The following is a 24,260-nucleotide window of genomic DNA, read 5'->3' as shown; positions in this document are numbered from 1 at the left end:
GCCGTCATAAATCGAAGAGCGAGTGAAGCCATCGACAACAGAGGAATGACATATCCTTGACTGATAAACTCTCCAGTGAAGTGGTCTCCCGATTTCGTCACCCGTGTCTGATCCCGAAATTGGCTAATGTGAACATGAGTTTCGGTTGCACAGTGCTTTAAGTGACACAGATTTCAACTAGCATTGATTGGGAACAACGACCAGTTCAGTGGAAGAAGAAGAAAAAACCACTGTCATCATGCCAAATCCAAGCACAATGAGACATAAGAAGGTAAGATTCGCGCTTGAACTATTAGGAATCGATGGCGGAAATAAAATAGGTTGATCTTCCCTTTCTTTAATATACCATTGAAATGATGTAGTTAATAAAGAGCTTTCAATTCAAACGGAAGCTGCTAATGACATGAGAGTTCAGAGGGGAAATCAGGTCAAATTTGCGGGAGAGCTTTGGATTTCTAGTTTTCTATTCATCTCTCTTCAAAACATTGATACTTTTTATGAGGTGGGTGGGCATTCATTGAAGGCTTTATGTGGCCAACCGGAATTACATCGCAGGGTACAGAATCAGTTTTGGCTGGGGCATCCAGTCAACCAGCCGTTCGAACAGATCCGGCAATCCGAACAAAGGGACGAAGGCCAGATAGGATCTTCTCATTATTCGAGACGGGTTGGATTGAATAGCACTGACACAAATTTGGAATAACAGGCCGGAATGATTGGCTGCTGCATGTAGTTGTTGTCGAATCCTGGCTTCGTCGTTGTTGTTGTTGTTTTAGTTTTTTTTTTGGAATGGAAATAGCCGCGGTGATATTACATAGAAGTTGAGGTTATTGCTCGACTTCTGATAAAAAGCAACCATAATGAAAAAGGTCTTCTTACTTCAAACTAAAACGGAAGCACTTGGCCAGGAAATAATGTGTATCGTCTTGTTTCCATTCACTCTCGAGGCTATTCTCTTTGGGTTGCACAAAATGTGGTTGTCGTGTGGGTTGTGGTGTTTGTACTGGGCTCGTATTCCTCGGTGATGACAGTGGGCGGCGCCAAGGCTGGGGAATTCTCCTCTCCATCATCGGCTTCCCTTGGGTGATCCTGGCCCATCCATTCTGCATCAAATGAAGTGGGATCATTGACCAGAAGTCTAGACGAATGGGGTCCGTCAGCAGGCTTCGTATCCAGAGGATCACTAATCGAGTTGGGACGATTGAGCTGAAAGCGTGCTCTTAAACCTTCAACGCCTTTTGAGGCTCGGTCCAGTTGTTGGTCCTTCACGACGTCTTTCTCCTCTCGAAGTGACTGTATTTTGGCAATCACGTTGTTCTTCATGATGGCATTTTGGAACATTTTTTTGACTTCGCCCTTGGCCGTGGAAAACCCGCTTTGCTTGGGTTTAGGAGGAGGGGTTTCTTCCTCAAGACTTATGCTACCCATGGCTGAGTTCATTTCCTTGGAAGCACATTCACCTGATTCTTGAGTCAGCACTTCGGTCTTCATTTTGGTATGTTCCTTATCAGCCATATCGATAGTGGCATTAACTGATCTTCTTCCCCTCCGCGAAATTGATTGTCTATTGTGTCATGATGGAAAAGGATCAGTTGGAGGAAGAGTGAACGGATGGGGAGAGGGAAACTTTCTTGACCCTCTGTGTCTGATTTTCAATCAATCTCTCAACATCGGTACCTCTTGGACACGCAAATCTTGCGGTACAACAAAAACAGCATTGCGGCACTGAATGCACTGAACCTTTAACCCTCATAGGGTGAAGGGACTTGGTTTTGATTCTGCACACATGCACTCATTAACATTTGCGAGATGGATGACGCTCCAATGACAAACGAGTAATCAGCTTGGCGATTCGAGCTCAATGGCGAGAAGTCACCAAAAATACGAGTTGTTCCGAGGAGCTCTGGCCTCTTTCTCTCGTCTTTCATTCGATGTTGTTGTTGTTGTTGCTACTACTACTACTACTACTCCTACTACTCTTGCAGTACGGAATAAGAAGAGTTCAGTGGTGCGTTCCTCCTCTTCAGTCTTCATGTCTTTCCTCTTCCTCCACCTCCTCCTCCTCCTCCTCCCGTTGCTCGCTTTCCTCGAGCTCTCCTTTCGGCCTCTCTCTAATATTCCTCTGTTGAAAATCTCTGATGACGCTGGAAGGATTCACATCATGGCCTTCGTCTTTGCCTCTCTTCCTCGCTTCGGTCTTGTTCTCGTTTTCAACTCGACGCCCGACGAAAAGATGGAGAACGTACCCGCCATACCCCTACTACTACGTACATCGTCGTGCTTCGTTGGCGTCCTGGTAGCTTCAAAAATTCGACAAGACCAGACCCAGCCAAACCACTCGAGCACGTATTTTCTGAGCCTTTGGAAAAATATAATGTTCCCTGGTGTGGAGGCCGCTAGAGCTTAAGTGGAGAGTGCCAGGTCTGGGAGTTCGGCCTCTTTTGGAACCTTTTCTGGCCCTTCCCAAAAGCTCGATGAGGGGGAAGCACTTTCCTTTGTGGTCTTGTTGATGATTATTCCTTAGGAAATATTGAACCTTAGGGCCTGGCAAGAAAACCCGGTGCATTCCTTGTTTGTGACAGCCGCTCCATCCCAGAAGATGACAATTATTCATAAGACTACGGATGTGAACAGTTATCAATTGTCTGTGTCAAGCAAGCATTGCGCAACGAGCTAGCTATTAGCTATTGTTGGCCCATTCCGCAGAAGCCAGACTGATTCAACGATCAACGCCTTCTCAACGAGGGAGTAAATCTTATGATTTTCAATATGCATAAAGAAACCTAACGACGAGGGCAAAAAGGGCTTTGTCTGGGTTGGTCTGGTAAAAAGACTTTAAATAGATCCGCCCAGGCGCATCTCCTTCCGCTAAGGAATCTCCTAAACCGCAAATGATCAACGGGTATTGACCCTGACTTAATCAACTTAGATCAATGCGAATTCAATACGCTGTATTTGTCAGGAAATTGAATGAACAAATCTCTTTCAAAACAAATTTGAGGGCCTGACAGACTCTAGGGGGAAACGAGCCCTGGCGTGGCTTGTTCCACATTTTCGTTTTTCTTTGCCCGTGTGTGTGAACACCAGTGTACGTTTTTCAATATAGTACAGAAGTATCCTAGACATACTTGCGTATACAATGAAGAAACCTTGGACAAAAAGGGTCCGCTGAAGTCATTGGACCATTGGATCACAATGAGATGAGAAGTAACTCGCGCAAACTCAGCTCCACAGATAAATTGTGTCAATTAATATATAGGCAACAAAAAACGTAGCCCCAATCTTTTGACGAAGTGCGTCGTCACTTTCGTGACAGAGTCAACTAAATCTGGCTGTGTTGCTCCACCAAACCATTTTGAAGGTCCGTTTCTCGCTGAAGACACCCGTATATTTCATTTTATGATGTACAGGGGCATTTGAACAAGTTCAGGTGGAAAGAATGGCTTTAAGTGCTTTGGTGTGGGCCTTTTAGGGCCTTAAAACCAGAGGTGCCTTATGAAAGGGAGCCAACTCGATTGTGTGTTCTAACGGGTGTTGGTTACGGAGGATCCATTCATTGAATCTTCCTTATGCTTGTCAGATTCTTATCTTATCGAATAAAGAAGCGTTACAAAAGAGGTATGACTTTCAGAATTGTTACACACCTAAACAAGCGCTTAAACCGTCATATATTCCCAGGAAGGAACGCTCGTTCTTCATGCACAGTGCTTCCACTTTGCCTCCATTCTACGTAGTACGATAACACATCAGTGCTAGAACTCGAGCACGTGTCCAACAAATTCGATAATCACGACAAACGAAGGTTTGGCCGCCAAAATGAGACTCCATACAAAAGGAACCTCGTGACATTACAAATTGATAATTGATTCTGAATCTTTGCTCTTGTCTGAAATCCAGACGCACAATACTTAGGTTTGAGAGCGATAATAATGGTGATAAGTCATGATCATCTATCCTTGAATGGGCAAGGACAATGACTAAAATATTCACTCCTTATGGATGAGTCTTGACGGTTGAAATCCCAGTAATGATCGTGGTTGGCGTTCACACATGAATTCGTACAATGTTCCATCTTTCTGGTTGGAAGCAAATTGCAAATTAGGATCGGAATCTTTTTTCAGTCTATCATCAATGATTTGATCGGTTTGAAATCGCTTCGAAAGATCAAAATTAGCCCCTTAAGGAGAGGTGTTAGTAGCAGTAATAGTAGTAGTAGTGGGTTGAAGAAGATCACTCATTAGTACCTACAACAATCCTTATTCGTGATTTCAACGTGTTTCATCCCTCTCACAATCAGAGGTGGATGCTCCGGAAATAGAAATAGAGATCGGCACAAGTGTGGCTTATATCATGGTCCTCATGCAAGAGCTTCGTTTGCATTTACTGAGGGGAGGGTTATGGTTGGCCTGGCATTATCAAGCGCAGCAATCTGTTTGAACACTTGCTTAATCATTTGTTCCCCGGGTCATGGGGTTAGACTCAATAGTGAGGAAATCAAATTTGCTGCAAATTAAAGCCCCGGGCTCGAATTGTCGGGGTAAAAGACCCACGCCCATCATTGTATTAAACGACTCCAACGTGCAGGGAATGAGAACACAAGAGAGAGTAAGTCAGCTTTTTTGCTGTTGTTCATTTCGCTTGATGCTGATTGATAGTGACTTTCAGCCAAAGGATGAAAACATGCAAATGATTCGCGTTTGATCGAATTTTTTTTCAACCCAACTCAACAATTTGTTCAATATAACCAGTCTTGGTTGCTCTGCTCTCTCTCTCTCTCCTGTTCTCCTTGTGGTCTGGCATGTGGATAAAGACAGCCAGACCACGCAATTATGTCACCCTTTGTGGTCAAGGCTGAGGCCAACAAATGAAAGCCCGTCCCTTCTAATTAGGCTCAAATTGGGCTCTGGGTTTAAATCCCTTGAGGTTAGAGTTGTTCTAGGGTCAAAAAAGGTTTCTGTAACGCTTAAAGCTGGGGAGTAATTAATGCGGTATGCATGTAGACATTCAACCCATTCTGTTCTGGTTTTGCAGCGACATCGGAAGAGTCAATCGTCCATTTGGCATCATCTCTCGCCCTCGTGGATTTTGTTCCTAACTGATCGTCGGACAACAGCCCCATCTCGTTCTTCCTCTTCAACAAAGTCATCTCTACGACATCTCGGATGCCATCCAGTGTCCGTGGTGTCAATGTTACTAGCAGTGTTTTTGTGTCAAGTGCCCGCAGCTCAATCAGAATGTTTTGGGGGTGTGGAAACCTATGAGAAAACGGCCGGAACCACGGTCGTGTGCGAATCTACGGAGTGCAACTCCAGAGGATTGCTGACCCAACCCGAAACGTCGGTCACTCGTGATTGCATCGCTATTTGCAAACAGTCATCCGGCTGCAAGTCATTCACAGTTGGTAAGCTTTAGACACATCAAGTGGTGTGTATTGTTTAGTTATTGAAGTGAACCGCGGCTGATCCACTTTTTCGGTTGATGACTGAAACAAATCAAAAATAGGATCACCTGAATTTCGGTCGGCTTTGATTAGCCCAAGTTGTAAACTAACCAGATCAGCTCATACGAGTCGTTGCACTCAAACTGACTTTACTCCGGATTGTTACTTACAGCTTAGACAGCAACGGAACAAGTGTTTTCAAAAGCAGGCAAGATTTAATAGGGATTAACGAGAATCCAAATGGATCAGCAATATTTGCTTTGAAAGGTTGTTCTCTCAAAAATAACATGTAATTTCTCCACAGCAGTTCAGTCAATTGGCACATAAGTTTGAAGTAGCTTGATCTATCAACAAGATGTCATGGCACGAACGAAATGTAGCCTCATTTAGTCCAATTCACCCTCTGAATGACGGAACTGAAAAAATGAATGCTTGAATGAAACTAACTATTAGTTGTATCATAACAAATTGGCTTCACAATTAGTCAGTTGCATCAGTTTTATTTTCTAAAGAAATTTGCAGCATCCTTACACCAAACAAAGGTCATTTACACCATAAACAAACGTTTGAAGAAAATCTAATCACAAAGCATACTTTGCATATTATGTTTTTTCTATTTCATTCCCAAATAGGATTTCTTTGGATACATTACGATAAAACCTAATTACAGGCATCTTCTTTGAATGCTTAGATGCATTTATTATGCACATGCTGCAGTCTTTGACAAGTCATAATGACTCAAGCGCATGTCAGAATTCTAAGGAAACTATTAACACGGCTCAATTACTAGCCTCATGGATTGTACTGAGTTCATCAATAATTTAGAGGCTTTCTACGTATTGGTGAATTGCCTTTCGAGGTCATGTTTAGGAATTTGACAATCACCCTGTAACCGATGCCAAAGCCAAAATTTAAAAAAAGAACCGACGTGATACAATACAGTTCTCGACAGAACATATGCATTCAACAATCCCAAAAGGCCACGAAATTGTTTGCCAAGGGAACACCACGTCCTCGAAAGAGCTCGAACATTGTCGACGGCTCGACCGACGAGACACTTGTTTACCTCAGCACGTTTGGGCGACTGAGTGACTCATGGAATGGCCAATTGGAACAGATCACACACTTATCTTCACACAAGCCTTGATTCAACAATATCAGCTGGCAGTCCCGCCGCCTAAGCCTTTCATGTTGAAAGACGTGGATTGTAATGAACTTTGCTCGACGGCGGGGATGAAACCTGGATCAAGTTCCAACAAAGGGTCATTCAATTTTCATGAACCGACATCCACGAAAGTCGATTCTTGTGCCAAATTAGGTCCTTACACGAATGAGATAAAGTTTCTCATTGTACGAAGAACAGCGAAATAGGGAGGGCACTCTATGTACGTACGTAGGGTAACCTCGCTTTCCTTTCAAAACGAGACCATGTGGATGAAGGCACCGTATACTAACTACTACATACGAGAGACTCTCGGTAGAAGTTCCATGCTCTAAGCGGGCCAAGGATCATTTCCCCGATTTGTGCAGCATAATCGTTGTCACAATACAAAGAAATCGTGAAATTGTGCGTTTCCTTGATATTTCGATCATATTTCACGCGCACTGATTCCCTCCAATGTCACACTCTGAATGTCACAAGCGAAATCAAAGTAGATCTTCGTTTGAGAGCACTCTGCTGTCTGGTGTGGTTCTACTTCATATGAAAAAGAAGTCGCCGCAACCAAGCTCCAATCATAACCAAACAACAGTAGAGTAGTCTCCATTCGAATCATTAAGCGCACCTGCTTTGGACATCATCATCCTTTCCTAGCTACTACTGTGCTGCATATACTGCTACGCACAGTACGTACATACGAATCCATGTCCATGTAGTCTAGTTTATACGACTTTGTAACATCCGTCGGGAAGGCGGGGGGGGGGGCATAACGTGTAATTGCAGCCCTGTTCCTTGGTAATAGTGGACGGCTTCTTATATGGTAGTTGGACGGATGGATGGAGAAACGTGCATTCTAACTCCATATGTTGAATGAAATCCCCGTGAGCAGATGCCCTTCCGGTTTCTTGTGTAGAAAGGCTTTCAGGTAGTTCTCAATTCAATCTGCCAATGCACTTGGGAAACGTCAGGAGCTGGATTGCAAATTACTGATTGGCATATCCATTTTCCCGCATTAGGATCTATCCTTGGCGGATGCAGTAGGACCAATATCCATTTAGGCGACGGAGGTGGTTCCTCATATTGATAGTCTATCACGATTCAGGCTTGGCTTTAAAGGGGCGAATTTCACACCATCTCCTACCATGACGAGCTCGCACATTAGCCGGTGTGTACGTCAAGGGTCGTTTCTAGTTGCGCGAACATTTGAGAAAGGCGAATTCGTTGAAAAACAAAAACCTTCAGGAAGGAACTCACGTGCTGTTCAATGTTGAAGGGCGAGTGGAGGTGGATTGTGGTGGCAGAGACAGCGAGAGATTTGACAGAGGAGAAGAGGAGTTAATTTCCTTGAAGAGTGCGTATTGTTCCACTTCTTGTTCATGCTCGGTTGGTGGGATATTGATCAAACAATAGCCAACGAGCAAAGGCCAGTAACAGTATATAGGACTCTACCCGCGAGTCTCTTAATCAGACGAGAGAGAGGGGAGCACGTTGTTATGGGTTCAATCGCGGATATGATTCCGACAAAAATGTCGTTCACACCCGAAGAGGAAATGCTGGTGATGCATTTTATGGGATAGTCCAAGGAATGATGAGCCAGCAAAGTAATAAATAATCATCAGAAAGGCTGCTGACAAACCAAGTTGAGTGGCAGGCCAGCTTCAAAGTTCTTGCATTTTTTGGTAAAACTTGAGATTAAATTCAGTGTCGATGTACGTAAGCATGGTTGGGTTGTGCGGCCCTGATCAAAAGCGATTCAGTGAGGCTCACAAAATTGACAAAGTTTCTAACTATCACGTTTGAAACCATCAATCCAATGGCTCTGAAGCAGAAAGGATAAAAACCCTCACGTCCATCGAGGACGGTGTCATTGCACTCGCAATCGACGAGGACTTTGTTTTCTCCGTCCCAAAAACTCATCTCGTTACTCCCACCATGGATTCGAAGCGGGATTGAAAATTTGACCGAAAAAAAACGGGAAAGAAGGCCAGAAAAGTCCCTCAAGAGAGAAGGATCACCAGTGACCTCGGTTGATCAAACGACGAGGGTTCTGCGAAAGATTAAAGAGTTCTTGAAGTTTCATTTCCCTCTTTAAGTTTGAAGTTGAGCATCGTGATATCAATGTATGGGTTCGAGGATATTTGAGGTCGGGTAGGGGGGGCTAAATTTGAATTCGGCCAACGTTTATCCACGTTTTTATAAAGGAGAAAGCTTGTCCACGGCTTCATTCAGATGAAACGACCGTAAACCAGATGCTATGGATAATATACCAAAGAATCGAGCAGCCAAGAGGCCCAAGAGATGCCGCCTGCGACTGCTCCCAAGAGGATTGAAAGAGACGTTTTCCCCTTTTTGTTTCAGATTATCTCAACAGTCGTTGTCAGAGTTATGACATCGACACCAATTCCCGTGCGGGGAAGCAGAAATTGGAGAAGGACTCCATTGTCAATTTCTTCGAAAAGACATGTCTTCGAGGAAGTAAGTTCTATGATTCGACTAGATAGACGCTCGTTTGTCACCCAGTAAGTTCCCTCTCTACGAGACTGATAAATGAAATGTAACCATTGCTTCCCCAGTGCGGCAAAATGAGTTTGATAAAATGTGCAATTCCGAGCGGGGTTGGGCTTTCGAGCGGGTGGTGGACGGGGTTTTGGATGGCTATGACCACAAAACCATCGACGGAGTGGATACCCGCGGGGAATGTGCCCGTCTTTGCCTAACTGAGAACGACTTTGAATGCCGATCGGCGGAATACCGATTGGACGCCAAAATTTGCGTTCTCAGTCGAGAAGACCGCCGAACTCAACCCGAAGCTTTTCGAGTCACCCCAGGGACCGACTACATCGAGAACCAATGCGCCAAAGGTAAGGGATGAACCCATATCTATATTGGCATTTTACGTAACAGCTAAACCGATCCCAGATGATTTATAGAGCGTTCTCAAAACCTTCCGAGAAAAACCCAGGGCAATCTTAGGCGATGGGTGGGCAACGGCGAATGGGTGCCAAATGGTGAACCATTGGGGGTAGGCGGGCTAGCAAACTAATTTCTCGAGAGCCCCTCGGCACTCACTAGGAAAAGAAGAGTCTGTGCGGCCCATTGATCTCCTGATTTACGCCCAATTTTCTTTCCCCATATATTTTGTGTTGTTCGGGGTTCCAGAATTGCCGGATTGTAGCTACACTTCTGCCAAGCAAGATGTGACCGTGGTGGCCATGGACGATATTTTGTTTTCTCGCACTGCTAATGATTGCCAACGGTTTTGCGACGATGCGCGAGCATTCCAATGTCGAAGTTTCGCTCAAAAGGAGGATCGGTGCTATTTGAGTGGCGACGATTCCATCACTCTAGATGGAGTTCCTCAACCAGTGGAAATTGGTGCAGTTTATAAGGAGAAGATTTGTGCTCGCAGTAAGTATTCGTGTGAGTGGGCGAATGTGTGATTTTGTTCGGATGATTGAATGCAGATAGATAGTAGACGGGTCGTCACATGTCAGATGGTGATAGACAGGTGACACTTGATCGGTGTCCTCGAGCAATTGATATTCCGATCCCTTTCGATCACTCACAAGTCACATTGGAACAGTCCTTGACCCGAGTCTTTAGCTAGAACGTCGATTTATTATGCATTGCTCTAGATCCCCACCCTGAATATCAATCTCGTAATCAGTCAAGTGAACAACACTTCCATTGGTTGTCACCGTGGAGCTCTTCCTTAATAATCCCGACTCTTGATTCACGATCACGATCAAATTGTGACATCACCAACGAACACTTTTACTATGCAATAGGAGTATATGTACCTTATATGGTGGCACTGCCCAGGGAAATGATGCAATAAGGTCATTTGAATGGTACGCATACGCCGAGAAGGATTAATTGCTTCATATGAAATTTAATCCGAGCACACCCGCATTAATCGAGTTTGTACTTGAATGAAAGCTGCACAAAAACGACCACATGAACATGATAACGTGCCAGCGAATCGCAGAACTTGCTTAGTCTGGTTTCTACTCGCAGAATCATACGCTGTGAAACTGTTGTGACATTTTACCAACCATGTTGTCCTTCAGACCATGAGGTCGATGATGAAAATGAGGGACCATGAAAATAAATATTTTCTTTTTCTACTGCGTAAGTAGATTTGTACAATCGACAGAGTCTTCCGAGTAAACGTCATCAGAGACAACCATGGAAACATTGCTTGGCTAGAAACGATATGGTTTCCAATAGGACCCACCCGTGTTCTAGTGAATATATGTATACGTCGTTACGCTTCTCTTAACCACGCTTAGACCAAGCCAAGGTTATCGACTTTTTAATTTACAATACACGTTAGGTAATGATGATCTCATACGTTGGTACATATCATTCTCTTATCCAGGCACGTGTGACGGAGGAATATTTACGTATGAAAAAACCACCGGCTATTTCCTTCGAACTGCCATTCAAGAGCCTTTGACCAATGATCGAGCGGCTCCAGGTATCACTTACAATTGCTCGTCTCTCTGTTCCCAAGTGGGATCAGATTGTCCGGCTTTCGCTGTGGATTATAGCGGACAAAGATGCTTCAAATTGGACAGAAACACCCAGGTACGTGTCCTTTGGTTTAGTAGGTGCATATTTACTTATTTGCCGGGATCTGATAAGAGCCAAAAAGTGCGTCAAGTGATAATACTATTACTGCGCTGATTCATTCATTGGGTTTGTTAATTATGTATGGTACACAAGCTATATGCTTCATTTCTTGGCACAAGACAAGTAATTCAGGGGCCGGATTAGGGTATGGACAGAAATAACGAGGTGTGTCTGCACAACCCCGTCAATTAGGGGGATATCACGATATGTGACTACCATTTTTCTAAGTGGGTGTTTGGCTTCTAGACTTATTTGAGCCATTATGTTGTACAGTACACGAGCTAGGTAGATACACAAAGCTAATGGCGTTCTCAAATATTCCTCGTTTTGAAAGGGGGGAGCACCGCTGCCTGATAACGATTCTCCATTCATGTTCCGACTCTTTTTGTCTTGTCTTTCCTAAAGGGACGAGGCGACTCTTTGGCACCGAGGGATGGTTCCAGCTACTTTGAGAAGATCTGTCTCCGTGGGGAAATATCGCAATGTCGCGATAAAGCTTGGGCCTTTGAGCGAGTACCAGATCGCATGCTCCAGGGTTTCGACGACAAGGACTTTCCCAATGTGCCCACCCGACGTGATTGCGAAGAGCTGTGCTTGCGAGAGCGCGCATTTGAGTGCAAGTCGGCCGAGTATGACACTGTGGCATTGACTTGTACGCTCAGTCGGGAGTCTCGAAGGTCGAAACCCAAGGCCTTTCGAGATGCGCGTAACATGGAATACTTGGAGAATGCCTGCATGAAGTCCAGTAAGTTCATTGACAAGACAAGCCCGTCCATATGTGGTACTCGATCGATGACTAATGGCCTCGTCGTTCCGATGCTCGATCATGAACCCTTTCCGTTTTCTGTTCATTGTAGGCGATCTGGATTGTCCATACCAACGAACGGATAATGCTTATCCACGCTATTTAGACGCGGTAATCAATGATGTCAAAGATGAAGTGGCCTGCGAAGTTCAATGCACCTTCTACGAGAAGTTTGTTTGTCGTTCGTTTGCTTTCTACTCCTCGGCTCAGCAATGTTTTATTAGTGGCGACGATCGAGGTAAGTGAGCAATGAAAAACACCTTTCGACCGCCCGAAGAAAAGTTGCAACAGAACCAACCCGGTTGTGTTCCTAATTGCATGCCTTGAGGCTTTTATTCGACCTGAAAGCCGAGATCCAACCCCAAGTCTGATAAGTCTATCAATAGTGGGAGGCTTTGGCAGAGAGTGCCAAAGAAAAAAAAATTATGTTTTTTTAAACATGATCAGACAACTGCAGAGACAGCTTCTTTTGTTTCCAAAAGTCAAGCAAGTCAAATTGATGCCGGAAAAGTTTGCAGTTTTGAATAAAACGCCACCAAATCCAAGCGTCATCTTTCAACAATAAATCCATCTTTCATGGTTGGGAGGAAAAAAGGAGTTTAAGGTGCACAGTACAATAGATGGAAAGATTTGAACAGGAAGTTTTTTGTCGCCATGATCGTTTGGCTGACGAGTTGCTTTGATTTTGTTCACTCAAGCATCGGCGGCTGAGGAGGCACTTCAAAATAGACCCGGCACCGATTATTTTGAGCGCAACTGTGATCCAGCATTCCGCCCTATCGACACCCAGGACAGTGCTAGTAACAACAATAAAGTCGATCAAGTTGACTTTAACGCCAAGAGAGACCCTGATCTCTCCACAGGTAAGTCCAAGAGGATCTACATGCATGCTACAATTTGTTTTTTGAACGGTGCGAAGGGACAGCAATAAGCTCTAACAATGGTGGAACAGGAACGATTCAACAATATTGTTCAGTTCCGTGTTAGAAACGAAGCACTTTTTTTGTACCCATAATTCATGTTCTCATAGATTAAGAGGAAGACCAAATAGCTTGAATTTGCAAATGCAATCCATTCCACGGGTGATACTCATATCCGTTGCATGCATGCCTTATCGGGGTTGACGTGTTTTCGTTGGGAATCACACTTAGCCGGGGAACACCCACAAAGACAAGCCAATAACTCCATCATTGATCATCCTTCCGACTCGAACTGCGGGCTAAGACCCGGAACAATCTGTCCTTGTTTCCCCTTTTCTGGATTCCTTCCACCGTCATGTGGTGTTGGGATCACTTTTGACACTAATCGGTCTTCTTCTACCCAATTCGTGTCCATTTAGCCGAGAGCCGCATCCTTACAGAAAGAAGATGCACCTTCGGTCATCTGACCTACGAGAAGACCACTGGCCATGAGCTCATCCGAGCTCGACCCACGCGATTGTTCAGTGACCGCGATGGCGGAATCATTGCCCAATGTGTCAAGCGATGTGAGGACGACTCGAGATGCTTGGGATTCAACATGGACTACAATCGAAATGAGTGCCAAGCCTTGGCCAAGAACTCCGAGGATAACCTTTTCAACGTCAGGGCCAGCTCAGGAGTGTCTTATTTCGAGGCCGTGTGCTTGCGAGGTATGTGCTTGTGCCAACGACGCGAGGTTAACTCGGGTTCTCATGTCCCTTTGGGTGCCCAAGGTATAAATCTTCACCCACTTATTTGATGCTCTCTTAGGGCAAGATTGTGGCGTCTTGTGGACATTCGAACGATTCATTGACATGGAACTTCGCGGTCAAGAGAGGCGAGCTTTAAGAGATGTCTCCAAGACCGATTGCGAGGACGCTTGCCTTTCCGAGACGAGTTTCAGTTGCAAATCTGCAAACTACAACCATTTGAGTCGAGAATGTGTGCTGAACGATGAGACACAATTCTCTCGTCCCAATGATTATGTGGTCAGCCAAGGCGTCGATTATTTGGAGAATCAATGCGAGACAGGTACAAATTTAACCAATTCAGAGCGAATATTAGGATCATCATAAAGTACAAAAGCTTCCTTACCAAGAACACATATTTGATTACACCACCGCAAAGGGAAATGCATTAGCAATGTTGAATGTTTGTAATTGTATTTACGACCGAAGAGCGAGAGAACAGAGACTGTCGGGATTGGAAAAAAGGGGGAGGGGGAAGCAACGGCAATCGATTAAACGTGCCGTTGTACGGCTGTCTACTTCTATCATCCATTCAAAGGGGATCGCTCCCGAATTGAACCACGTTTTCCCGCTTTGTTGCAGCCCAAGCTCAATCACGATGCGAATACTCGATTCCCATCCTGGATCAATACTTGATCTACAGCGACAAAGTTCTGGATGCATTCACGGATGCCACTTGCCGCCAAGCTTGCACCCAAGAACGCGAATTCAATTGCCGATCCTATTCGTTCCTCAGTGAGGTAGACCCTGTTGTGCATTATTTTTTATGACAAATTTGTTGGGATTGCTTCATCAGGCCGTCTTACATTTCGGTATACTTGACGGTTGAATGCTCGCTAGAAATTCCATACCCGAGTGGTTTCAATGGCTTTAGCCACGAGCCAAAAGCCGCCAGATTTACGATTCTGTTTGAACGTTGTTATTCAAACACCAATTTAACGATGCCCTTTATGATATGCAATCGTCGTTTCTGTCGTCTCCCTTTAGAGCCAACCAGGCACGCCTCAATGCTTGTTGAGTGGAGACACACAAATCTCGGCAGGGAGAAACGCCTTCCAATTAGAAAATGGGGCCATTTATTCCGAGAAAGACTGCCTTTTGGGCTCCTCCTCCTTTCCAGCATCGACGTCTTCGGCTTCAAGGCCATTCAGACCCGGCCTTCAGACAAGACCTCAGGTATTTAGAGTTACCGACAAATCACAAAGACTGTTGCAATTTCTCCCTGGGGCCCCACTATTACCTTCTTATATATGGAACACAACTTGGAGAGAGTCTTTCCCCCTGCTCACAATTCCACGTACTCTTTCGAACGAAACTACGAGTTTAAAGTAGGCCATTATCTTTTGTCACACCAAATTCTCTTCAACATGGAACCCAGCTGAGACAAACTGACGTTGCATAGCCAAGCCCAAGACCATTGGGGAAAATGCAACCATTTCTGTGGGGAAAAGTAACTTTAATAAATGAGAAGTGTCAATTCGTGCAATTTAGGAGTCACACGTTCAAGCTGGGACAGTCTATTCTGACCAAATTGATTCTTGAACACATTACAATCGTTTGCTCAGATCGATATTAACAACGTTCGGCCTTTGGATACTGGCATCCAGTTCTCGGGGGATCGAGATCGTGACCGGAATCGTGACAATAACGGCGCCGATCGAGATCGAGGACGCGAACGGGATCGTGACCGAGATCGAGAACGTGACGGAGACCTGGATCGCAACCGGGACCGGGACCGCGATCAAGATCGAAATCGAGACCAGGCCCAGTTCCCATCCTCGGCATCGGACCAACAAGGAGATCCTCGGGACTGTGAGGCCTTCGACTTGGAAACCACCTACGAAAAGGTCGTGGATTACAACTATGAGAGAGGCTCGAAGATCCAAGTTACCGTTGCCAAGGATATTGGCATCATTATTCAATGCTTGACCCAATGCAATATCCAAGGTCGCAATTGTCTGTCGGTAACGCTACTGAATGAACGCGGTGGTCGGCAACGATGTTTTGAACACGACAGCTCGGCTTTCGCTGACCAAACAGATCCAACAGCCGAGACGGGGATCACTTACTTCGAAAAAATTTGTGTCCGTAAGTGATGAAAGTCGCTTTGTTTGCCTTGTCGGAAGTCAATTCCCCAATGACATATGCATGCAAGATCCATCAAACATGCGTTCGACAGAATTTCGCCTCGGGGCTTTTTCGTTTTATTTTTTGTTCCGTCATTGAAGCGTTTTGTGGCCATGAGATTTGTTTAGTAGTCAACACACATTACAATGAAACGAAGCGTTGGAGGTGCCATCCAGCCCTTCAGGTCCTCTGAGAGGAACGCCCATGTACGTGCCTCCGTTTCCGTGTGTGTAAGTGAGTGTGATTTGAAGGCCATTTCCAGGAGTGGCATTTCAAGACATGCAAGGCACAGATGATAAATGGACAAAGCCTTTGTCAGAGCAAATTGTATTTTGCACGAGTCCCGTCTTGAGATGGAAAAAGAGAAGCTTTTGAAGCCAAAGCCCAGAAAATACTGTACGTAGCACAAATTTCTTTCCTTCTGTCGTCCCCTCCATTTCCGTGCCAAAACGAGAAATGTCTTAGAATGACAGGTGTGCAAAATCAAAGCCTCCCTTCTTCTGTCTTTCGCAAAATTTGGCTTGTTTTCTCCAACCTCAGGCCAGCAAATTGCTGGCGAATGTGTAATGATAGAAAATTTGATCAAGGCTCCTGTCAATCGAATAAACCCCTTGATCCGACGAACATTATTTCCTTGTCAAAAATGGTGCCCAGCCCGAAAAGAACGCGCTTTCTTGCTTGCCACGCTCTACGTTCTATAAACGTACGAGTAGCAGCTATAGTAGTAGGACGCAGTACATGTAACTCGTGTCTCGGGAAGGATCTGAAGTATTGTACCGTTTTGGATCAAGAACAGGGATCTAACATGTCAAGAAAGTTATTTGGTTCTCCATTCTTCAGGTCGAAAATGCCGCAAAAGTTGGACATACGTCCGTGTCCCTCAGTTCGAGTACATTGGAGAAGCCAACGAAGAGTTGGGCGGAGTGAACTCGTTGGCTGAATGCCGGAACCTGTGCTCGGAAACGACGCTTTACGAGTGTCGAGCGGCCACTTACTACAGTAACTCGAGGATTTGCAAACTCAGCGAGGAGACCCGCTGAAGTGCCCCGAGTGACTTTCGACCTGCGGATCGAGGCACCTATTACCTTGAGAACGAATGCTCGGATCGTAAGTGGGATCAGATGACGAGGGATTAATTACGAGTGCTACCTAGTGCACCTCGGACGTCAGTAATTTGTCATGCCAAGGGTTCAAGGTTGCACTGGCTTTTCCATTGACAAATCGTCATCGTCATCATTATTGTTTCTCCACACAGCAATTGTCAATCGTCATCATTTGTTTCAGTTCAAAGCAATTGTGAATATGTCGACCAACCCGGTACCTATTTGCCCTTCACGGATACCTACATTCCATCGGTCACCGACATTGAAGAGTGTCGATCCCAATGCTCCGCTCAAGGCCAATACAACTGTCGCTCTTTCAACTTCAACGCATTTCGCAAGGAATGCTTCTTATCGGGCGATGATTCCATCAGTTTGCCCACGGGTCTTCAGAATGACCGAGACTTCACTTTCAGCGAGCGAGCCGGATGCAACTCGGGTAACCAAGCTAATTTCGGGCCATCGGGTGTCAAGGGTGAGAGATCAAATCACAAGGAAAATCATAACATTACCATTGCTTGAGCTTTGTGTACACTCTACTGAACGGTTTACTATGCGATGACATGTTTCGTTTGCCGTTCGCTTTTCGTTGACCCGCTGAAATGCCTTTTGCGAGACAGTTTAAGCACTTCGACTTTGTCGTTCGTTTTGTTTTTCCCTCGTTTGCTTTGCTTTGAGTTTTCCCCTTGTGTTTGGTCTCTTTTTGTTTCGTTGGTTTTTATCTGTATGGACTGTCTCATTTGAATAAGCATGAATAATATGGTTTTAAATAGGCCTTGCTGGGCTAATTTCAAAGTTGTTGTCGCCACCACTACCACCACCACCACCACTACCGCCACTTCAATTACCACCAATGAGGCGGCCAGTTCCGTCATTGGTGAGTGCAGGTGGTCGGCGACGACCATCGACCGGATTAACCTAATTGTGTCGCTTGTGATCTCTTTCATGTACAGTTCGAGTCGAGTGCACACCATCTGACATGCTGGTTCGCTTGGCTCTGGCCCGAGATTTCAATGGCCGGATCTACGCCACCGGAAATCCTCAGGCGTGCTTCGAACTCGGAAATGGCCAAAGCGACATGACTCTCCGGATTCCCCTGGGCTCACAATGCGGAACCGTTCAACAGGTAAGTTTGTTCCGAACTCCACTCACTTTTTGACAATCTGTCAAGGATGAACTCACGGCCATAAGAGCCAGCTACTGACGATTTTTGATCATCGAACAACGTAACTGTTGTTTGACTTGTCTTTTCGTCTTCCTCTGAAGGCTGAATTGAAGCCAGCCAACATTAGCGAGAGAACAAGAGCGTCCTTCTTTCAAAGCTAGTGTACTGGATGTAAGCGGAGGATGCAAAATTGAATCATGACAAGTAATTTTCGCACGTTGGGTTTTGGCAAAAAATCATTCCATTGAGTGACTGGCACGCTCCTACCAGAGCAAATAAATCACGTTGTCAATTGAGATGATACGTGGAAAATTGAGCCAATGGTTAACCCGCCAATTTAAGCTTGAAAGCCGGGAATTGGATCAGTCTGACGGTCGCCTTTCAGAATCGCGGGCGTTACGTGAACCACGTGGTCATTCAAGAGAATCCGGTGATTATGCAAGACACTGACAAAACCGTCCGGGTGGAGTGCGCCTTCACAGCTGATGATCAGACGGTGTCGTTCAAGCCCACAGCCGGAATCGATGGTCGGCAAGACGGCGGGGGAGGTGGAATCAGTGTTACGTGAGTTCTCTCTTCTAATCCATTTCAGAAAGTACAGACGAGTCAAAACATATTCAAGGTTTCGAGGTTTCCGTTTTATGATGTTTCGTGGAGGTTTGAATTCCAAGCTTTTGAAACAATCTTCACGGATATTTATTAACGAATACCGACTATTCAAATGACTGATAAAGAACTAATACTTCAACACTCTCATAACATTTAGGAACTTAAAAAAGTACCTTTCGCTGATCCTCTGCTTTATATACGAATGACCATTCGTTCCCTTTTGTTTTCCACATTTCCAGGGCTTTTGTAAAAGAAAAAAAATATTTTCCACATTTCCACGGCTTTTGTCAAAAAAATCATACAAGCTAGATAGAATGAGGTTGTGTAAACCATCTGCTCATTTTTTTACCATTTTGTCTCACTGGAAGTGACTTTCGCGAAAGCCATCAATGGTGTATAATCTATGATGCCTTTTCCTTATCGTAACTTTGGCGTCCTCAATCTAGAAAACTTTCAGCGATCATTTGAAATAGCTTTAAGCCCGTATGCATATTCGCAGCTAATAATTCAAGGCAAAAGCAAGTACTTTCACATAATTGATATGTTTTGTCCCCTTGGAAATACTGTGTCTGATCTTTTTCTTTGGATTGGTTGCACAATGACCAGACCTTGAAAAAAAAATTAAAACCTGAAGAAACTTTTTTAAATTCGTTTTGCACATTTTGACTAGAGGAACAGGAAAACTGAAATCCGTTTCTTTTATCGAGGAACGATTAAAGTCTTGGAAATGACTTCAATTTTGAATTGTTTTCAAGGGTACCCTTTCAACCCACTGGAACAAATATTGTCACCAACACGGCTCCGACACCGGGGGTCAGAATGAGAGTTGTCCGCAAGAATGGAGAGACCGCAAACATGGTTGGACTTGGAGAAGATCTCCAACTGAGGATCGAGATTGACCAGGACTCAGCCTTTGGCCTTTTCGCGCGGCGTCTTGAGGCCAGAACCGACAATGGCGAGCTCATGAACCTCATAGATGAATCTGGATGTCCCGTCAACGAGCTGATTTTCCCAGCTTTGGAACTCGAGTCCGAATCTCGAGCTTTATTTGCCGACTTCAAAGCCTTCCGATTCCCTTCCACTCCAATTGTTAACTTCGTAGCAACGGTCCAATTTTGCCAAGAAGTCTGCGAACCCGTAAGAAATGTTGCCCATTTATTTCTACACAGGCCTTAAAGGAGGTTGGGAAATTACTGGATATTGTTCTGCCACATTCTTTTTAGATGGAGTGCTCGGGCAATTTGAACTCTTTCGGTAGACGACGCCGAGCTCTCAACGATACCGAGGATGGGGACAACTCAGGCACGAGGTCCTACTACAAAACCGGGGATGAGGTGTCTGTTACGACCTCGACCACATTGCCTTATACCACCAACGAGGCTGTCCTGGCCAATTCTTTGGATATTGCCCAAGATCCAGCGAGTAGAACCTCTCGCTCAACCAACTTTGGGAATGAGGACCACCAACGAAGTGGAAAATTGTTGCCAGATCACGTTGATTTGGGTTTGCGACTCACGGTGGGCGAAGAAGTCCTGCAAAAACCCTCGTTTCCCAGTTCCATGGGAGGGGGCCACTTCCCCGAGACCAGTCCGTACACCGAACCGGCTTTAAATGCATACTATCCGTCCCTCGCAAACGCAGGAGGTAAGTGGGTCCATGAATCCCAGTTGAGATTAGATTTTGAATTTGATTCCAGCAGAGTGTCATTCTCTGATGGACAGCTTACTCATTCAATCTGTAGCTAAGGGCAAATGGATTGGTGCATGATGCAAAAGATCTGTGAATAGCAATACTATAAAGGAATATTCCTCGAGTAACCCGATTTCTGGGGAAAACCTTTTTAAAACATTTCATAAGAGAGGCCTGTCTATTGAAAGACCATCACATCCGCCTAAGATTGGTCTTGATACACAGTTTAAGAGCCCTTGAAGAAGCAGTAAAATAGCACTTTGATAGCGATTTACGGTGGAACGTGAAAAAACCCTAGTTCCTCGCAAGCCATATAGTTGATTTTGAGAATATGAACAAAAACCAATTTAACTCTTATGTTATTTTTCCCTCCTAGGAGCTGCCATAGGCGATCCTGACTTGATATGTAGTCCCCCGAGTTCTCTCATCGCGGTGATTGTCATCATTCTGGTCCTGAACGTGGCCATGATCGCTGCTTTCATCTTGTTCTATCGGCAAAAGCGAAAATATTGGTCGAAGCGAGTGGGTGCTTCCGGAATGGGTCCCCCGCCTTTGCCCTCTCGTCCTTCCACCTCGCCACCTTCAACCACCATTCAAAGTACTTCTTCAAGTGGAGTCATGTTCAAGAACCCTTACGAACAGCCTCAAGGGGTCACCCGACAGAGAATAGCAGGTCTTCACTCGTCCATGAACTCGCTTCCACGCGACGACCAATACTGAGAGCCTCGGTTCAAATCCGACGGATGTACGGTACAGCAGCACTCGTCCATGAACTCGCTTCCACGCGACGACCAATACTGAGAGCCTCGGTTCAAATCCGAAGCTCCAAAAATATGCCAAACTGTGTGACCTCAACCCCAAATTCTTGCCTTTCAATGGCTCACATTTGCAAATAATGACCCAAAACCTATCAGTCTGGAGGGGATAGGAAGAGACCTGCCTGTGCATTTATCTTTTACCGGCCTATCAGCCACACACAATCATCAAACAAACAAACATTCCTGCCCAATATTTTCTCATACCCCCAATTTAAACTACTTGGTTTCTTCCATTGTGAGAACCCTTCCAAACAAACACGTCAATCCTACTTCCGTCATTCTGGCACTCGAACCTCAACCAACTAAACGAGCGAACCAACTGGATCTCAGATCCAGCCAGCCATTAAAAGAGCACCGATCCCAGGGTTTCTCTAGGCTGAAAACTGCCTTGACGAGCATGAGACCAACCCAAGATTGGACGTGGGAAAGTCGTACGATGCATCAAAACTTTAACCGCGGGCCTCGAGTGGCGTCAGGAGAATAAAAAGAACCTGCCTCTTTAACAAAGTCTGAAATTGGAAGGCCAAAGAGAGACTTTGCCCGCTTTGCCCCAAGAGCCAAGAGCCAGCCGAAAGCTCCGAATTGGAGGAAACGACCCAAGCGGTCTGAGCAGGAAGGCGTCGACGACATTAAATGAAAGGAGGACCCTGTAATTGAGATCCCGACAAAAGAGGACATTTTAAAGGATTCCATCCAAGTTAGCTGGCCCGACGTGAGATGGTGAAACCCGTGGCTGCTCATTTGAATATAAATGAGAAATCCTAGTGGATAAAAAAGTTCCTCCCTCTCTGTGGGCAGCTTCGTTTCGCCAGTTCATTTGCCCAGGACAAGAACGGACCAAGTTGACCCAGCACGTGCAAGTGAAGTTCTCCAAGCCCACTTCCAACCATTTTCTTACATTTTACTACTTACTAGTACAGTTACTTATGATACCAGTCATTTTACCAAAGAAAGCCTTTGATTACCTGAAGATGTATTTTGCCAGCGTTCACAATCAAATTTGAGAGAGCAAGTGACGAGTTGAAGAAGCCAGCAGAGTTCGAATGACCGACAGTGATGCCAATGCTCTTGTACAAACAACCTTGAATGTGTGATCAACGTGGGAAAAATTGGAGTTGGCCTGTGGGACGAACTTTTGTGGGGAAAGAGATTCCAGCCAACGACTCCGGGAAAGATTGGAATGGATGCCAAAATTACATTCTTGAAAAAGCATTATCAAAATACTATTCTAGCTTTATTACACCATGCTATGTTGTATCAGGTCCAATGGGCCCTTGTAAAAAAATCTTGAATGAAACATCTGTAAACTATGTCGGAAGAGAATCTATGTTTTCTAAAAATGCGATGATAATTTTACGTAACCAATGAGTTGATGCGACAAATAAAATCCTTTCATTTTGGAGCCCAACACAAAGTTTGGCAATGCAGTTGAGTTATGAAATTGATCTCTATTGTTTGAAGAAATCCAGTTTTCTTTGACAAAGTGACAAGCCTCCACCGTTTGACATCTTCGATTCTTGAAGATGATGGCGATCTTGATCAACCAAACTGGTTTCTAAATAATCTTAGATTCTCTGTAAAAAGAGAGGGAGCAATGTTCTAACTTTATTTTAAAAAATGTGTTGCTCTTGAAGAGGGGAGAATGACAAGAACCTTCCTGAATGCATCTGTTTTCTTCTGAAAATGAAAACACCCTTTACAAGTTAGGAACAATAATCACTTCGTTCTTCGTTCTGAACGCATCAAGCAAGCCGACTGTCAGCTTAATCGATTCGAGATGGAGATTCTGTTGGAAAAGATATATATCTATTTACTGTACATTCTATGTTTCCAACATCTGAGATAAGATTTTTCATCCTCATTGGAAAATGCATCCTAGTCGTCATTAGCAAACCATAAGAGACTTACTTCCACATTTGAAGGTCCTCGTTTCTCTTCATGTACAAAACCATCCAACTGACATTCTTGGTCATGAAAATGGGCATACCTAACATCACCATATCGAGATGAGTGAGCCGGATTCTTCTTCGTCAGTACGTGACATAGCTCGGTATCAAAAACATTCCCATCATACCCTACAGCACTCGTAGATGTAAATGCACCAGTCTGTTTTCGTTTTGGATTGAATTTAGTTGATTGAACCATGTCGTCCTTGAAAGAGATCGTTTCTGGGCTACCCCTGGATCCCTTGCCACCCAAGAGAGTGCGAGACGAGAGCATCGTACATGCTCCGAAACGAAAGCTCAGCTTGTCCGTTGACGAGCAAAAGGTACGTACTGGGGGCCTTATTTTCGTGGCCTTGAATGGTGGTCTTGAAGTCAACATAGGAAATCAATCAACAGCAAAATGATCACGAGCACAAACACCAAAGCACTGGAACAAACAAACTCATACCAATTTCTTCGATTCTTCAGCATTCGATTATCATAAACGAAAGTGGGATTTAAGACCTTTTTAGTGGAAAGAGATAAAACAATTGCCCCTGAGAGAAAATGTTTGAAAGATAAACAATGACAAAGGCATTTTGCTAATTTTTTGAGTGGGAAATATTTAACTATAAAGACATGAATTAATCAGCTAACCTATGGAGGCTAAGAGTAAAAGCTCTTCAAGACTTAAAGTCAGATTTATCCTCATTTCTTTATTACGTTAGGAAACATGAGACCATCATCGTTGAAGTAAAAATCAAGCTCCGGCTTTGCATCATACATGATTTTGAATTACACTTGTTATTCAGTTTGTAAGTGAGATGGGGAATAAAAGTGATTGGGAATGGAAAATCTTATTCTACCTTCAGATTAGAAATCTATGCTCGATAAAGTAGAATTGTTTTTTTATAGTGACGTGTAATAGTAGCATTTCCACCCTTTCGCTGTATGCTCTATCTTTTTGATGCTTTCACATGTTGAAATTAGATAAATATATGACAATATGTAATGTATATCGTAAAGGCCACTCAAAAACACAATGTGTAAAATAGAGTATAGGCTGAAGGGAGAAAAAAA

At 44.5% G+C, this 24,260-nt stretch overlaps 2 protein-coding genes across 2 annotated transcripts in view; both read left to right on the top strand.

Moving 5' to 3' along the window:
• LOC131886667 (uncharacterized) lies at positions 1–22,682 on the top strand. Its single transcript, XM_059235066.1, has 22 exons — positions 1–271; positions 5,032–5,401; positions 8,958–9,074; positions 9,173–9,460; positions 9,759–10,007; positions 10,981–11,189; positions 11,640–11,979; positions 12,092–12,277; positions 12,738–12,902; positions 13,379–13,669; positions 13,770–14,030; positions 14,330–14,487; positions 14,735–14,923; positions 15,313–15,835; positions 16,715–16,897; positions 17,159–17,449; positions 17,928–18,100; positions 18,525–18,703; positions 19,504–19,885; positions 19,972–20,392; positions 20,814–21,161; positions 21,243–22,682. The coding sequence occupies exons 1-21, from the start codon at positions 239–241 to the stop codon at positions 21,155–21,157; spliced, it is 5,352 nt and encodes a 1,783-aa protein (XP_059091049.1). The 5' UTR covers positions 1–238; the 3' UTR covers positions 21,158–21,161; positions 21,243–22,682.
• A 457-nt stretch (positions 22,683–23,139) lies between these two features.
• Positions 23,140–24,260, top strand: part of LOC131886619 (urocanate hydratase-like) — an 11,217-nt gene continuing 10,096 nt past the window's right edge. Inside the window, exon 1 of the mRNA XM_059235008.1 lies at positions 23,140–23,524. Coding sequence (XP_059090991.1) covers positions 23,399–23,524 — 126 coding nt within the window. The 5' untranslated portion in view covers positions 23,140–23,398. The remainder of the gene's footprint in view (positions 23,525–24,260) is intronic.

Source organism: Tigriopus californicus, chromosome 9 (assembly GCF_007210705.1).
Source record: "Tigriopus californicus strain San Diego chromosome 9, Tcal_SD_v2.1, whole genome shotgun sequence".
NCBI lineage: Eukaryota > Metazoa > Arthropoda > Copepoda > Harpacticoida > Harpacticidae > Tigriopus > Tigriopus californicus.
The sequence above is the reverse complement of the archived record's forward strand: the minus strand, read 5'-3'. Positions and strand labels throughout refer to the sequence as shown.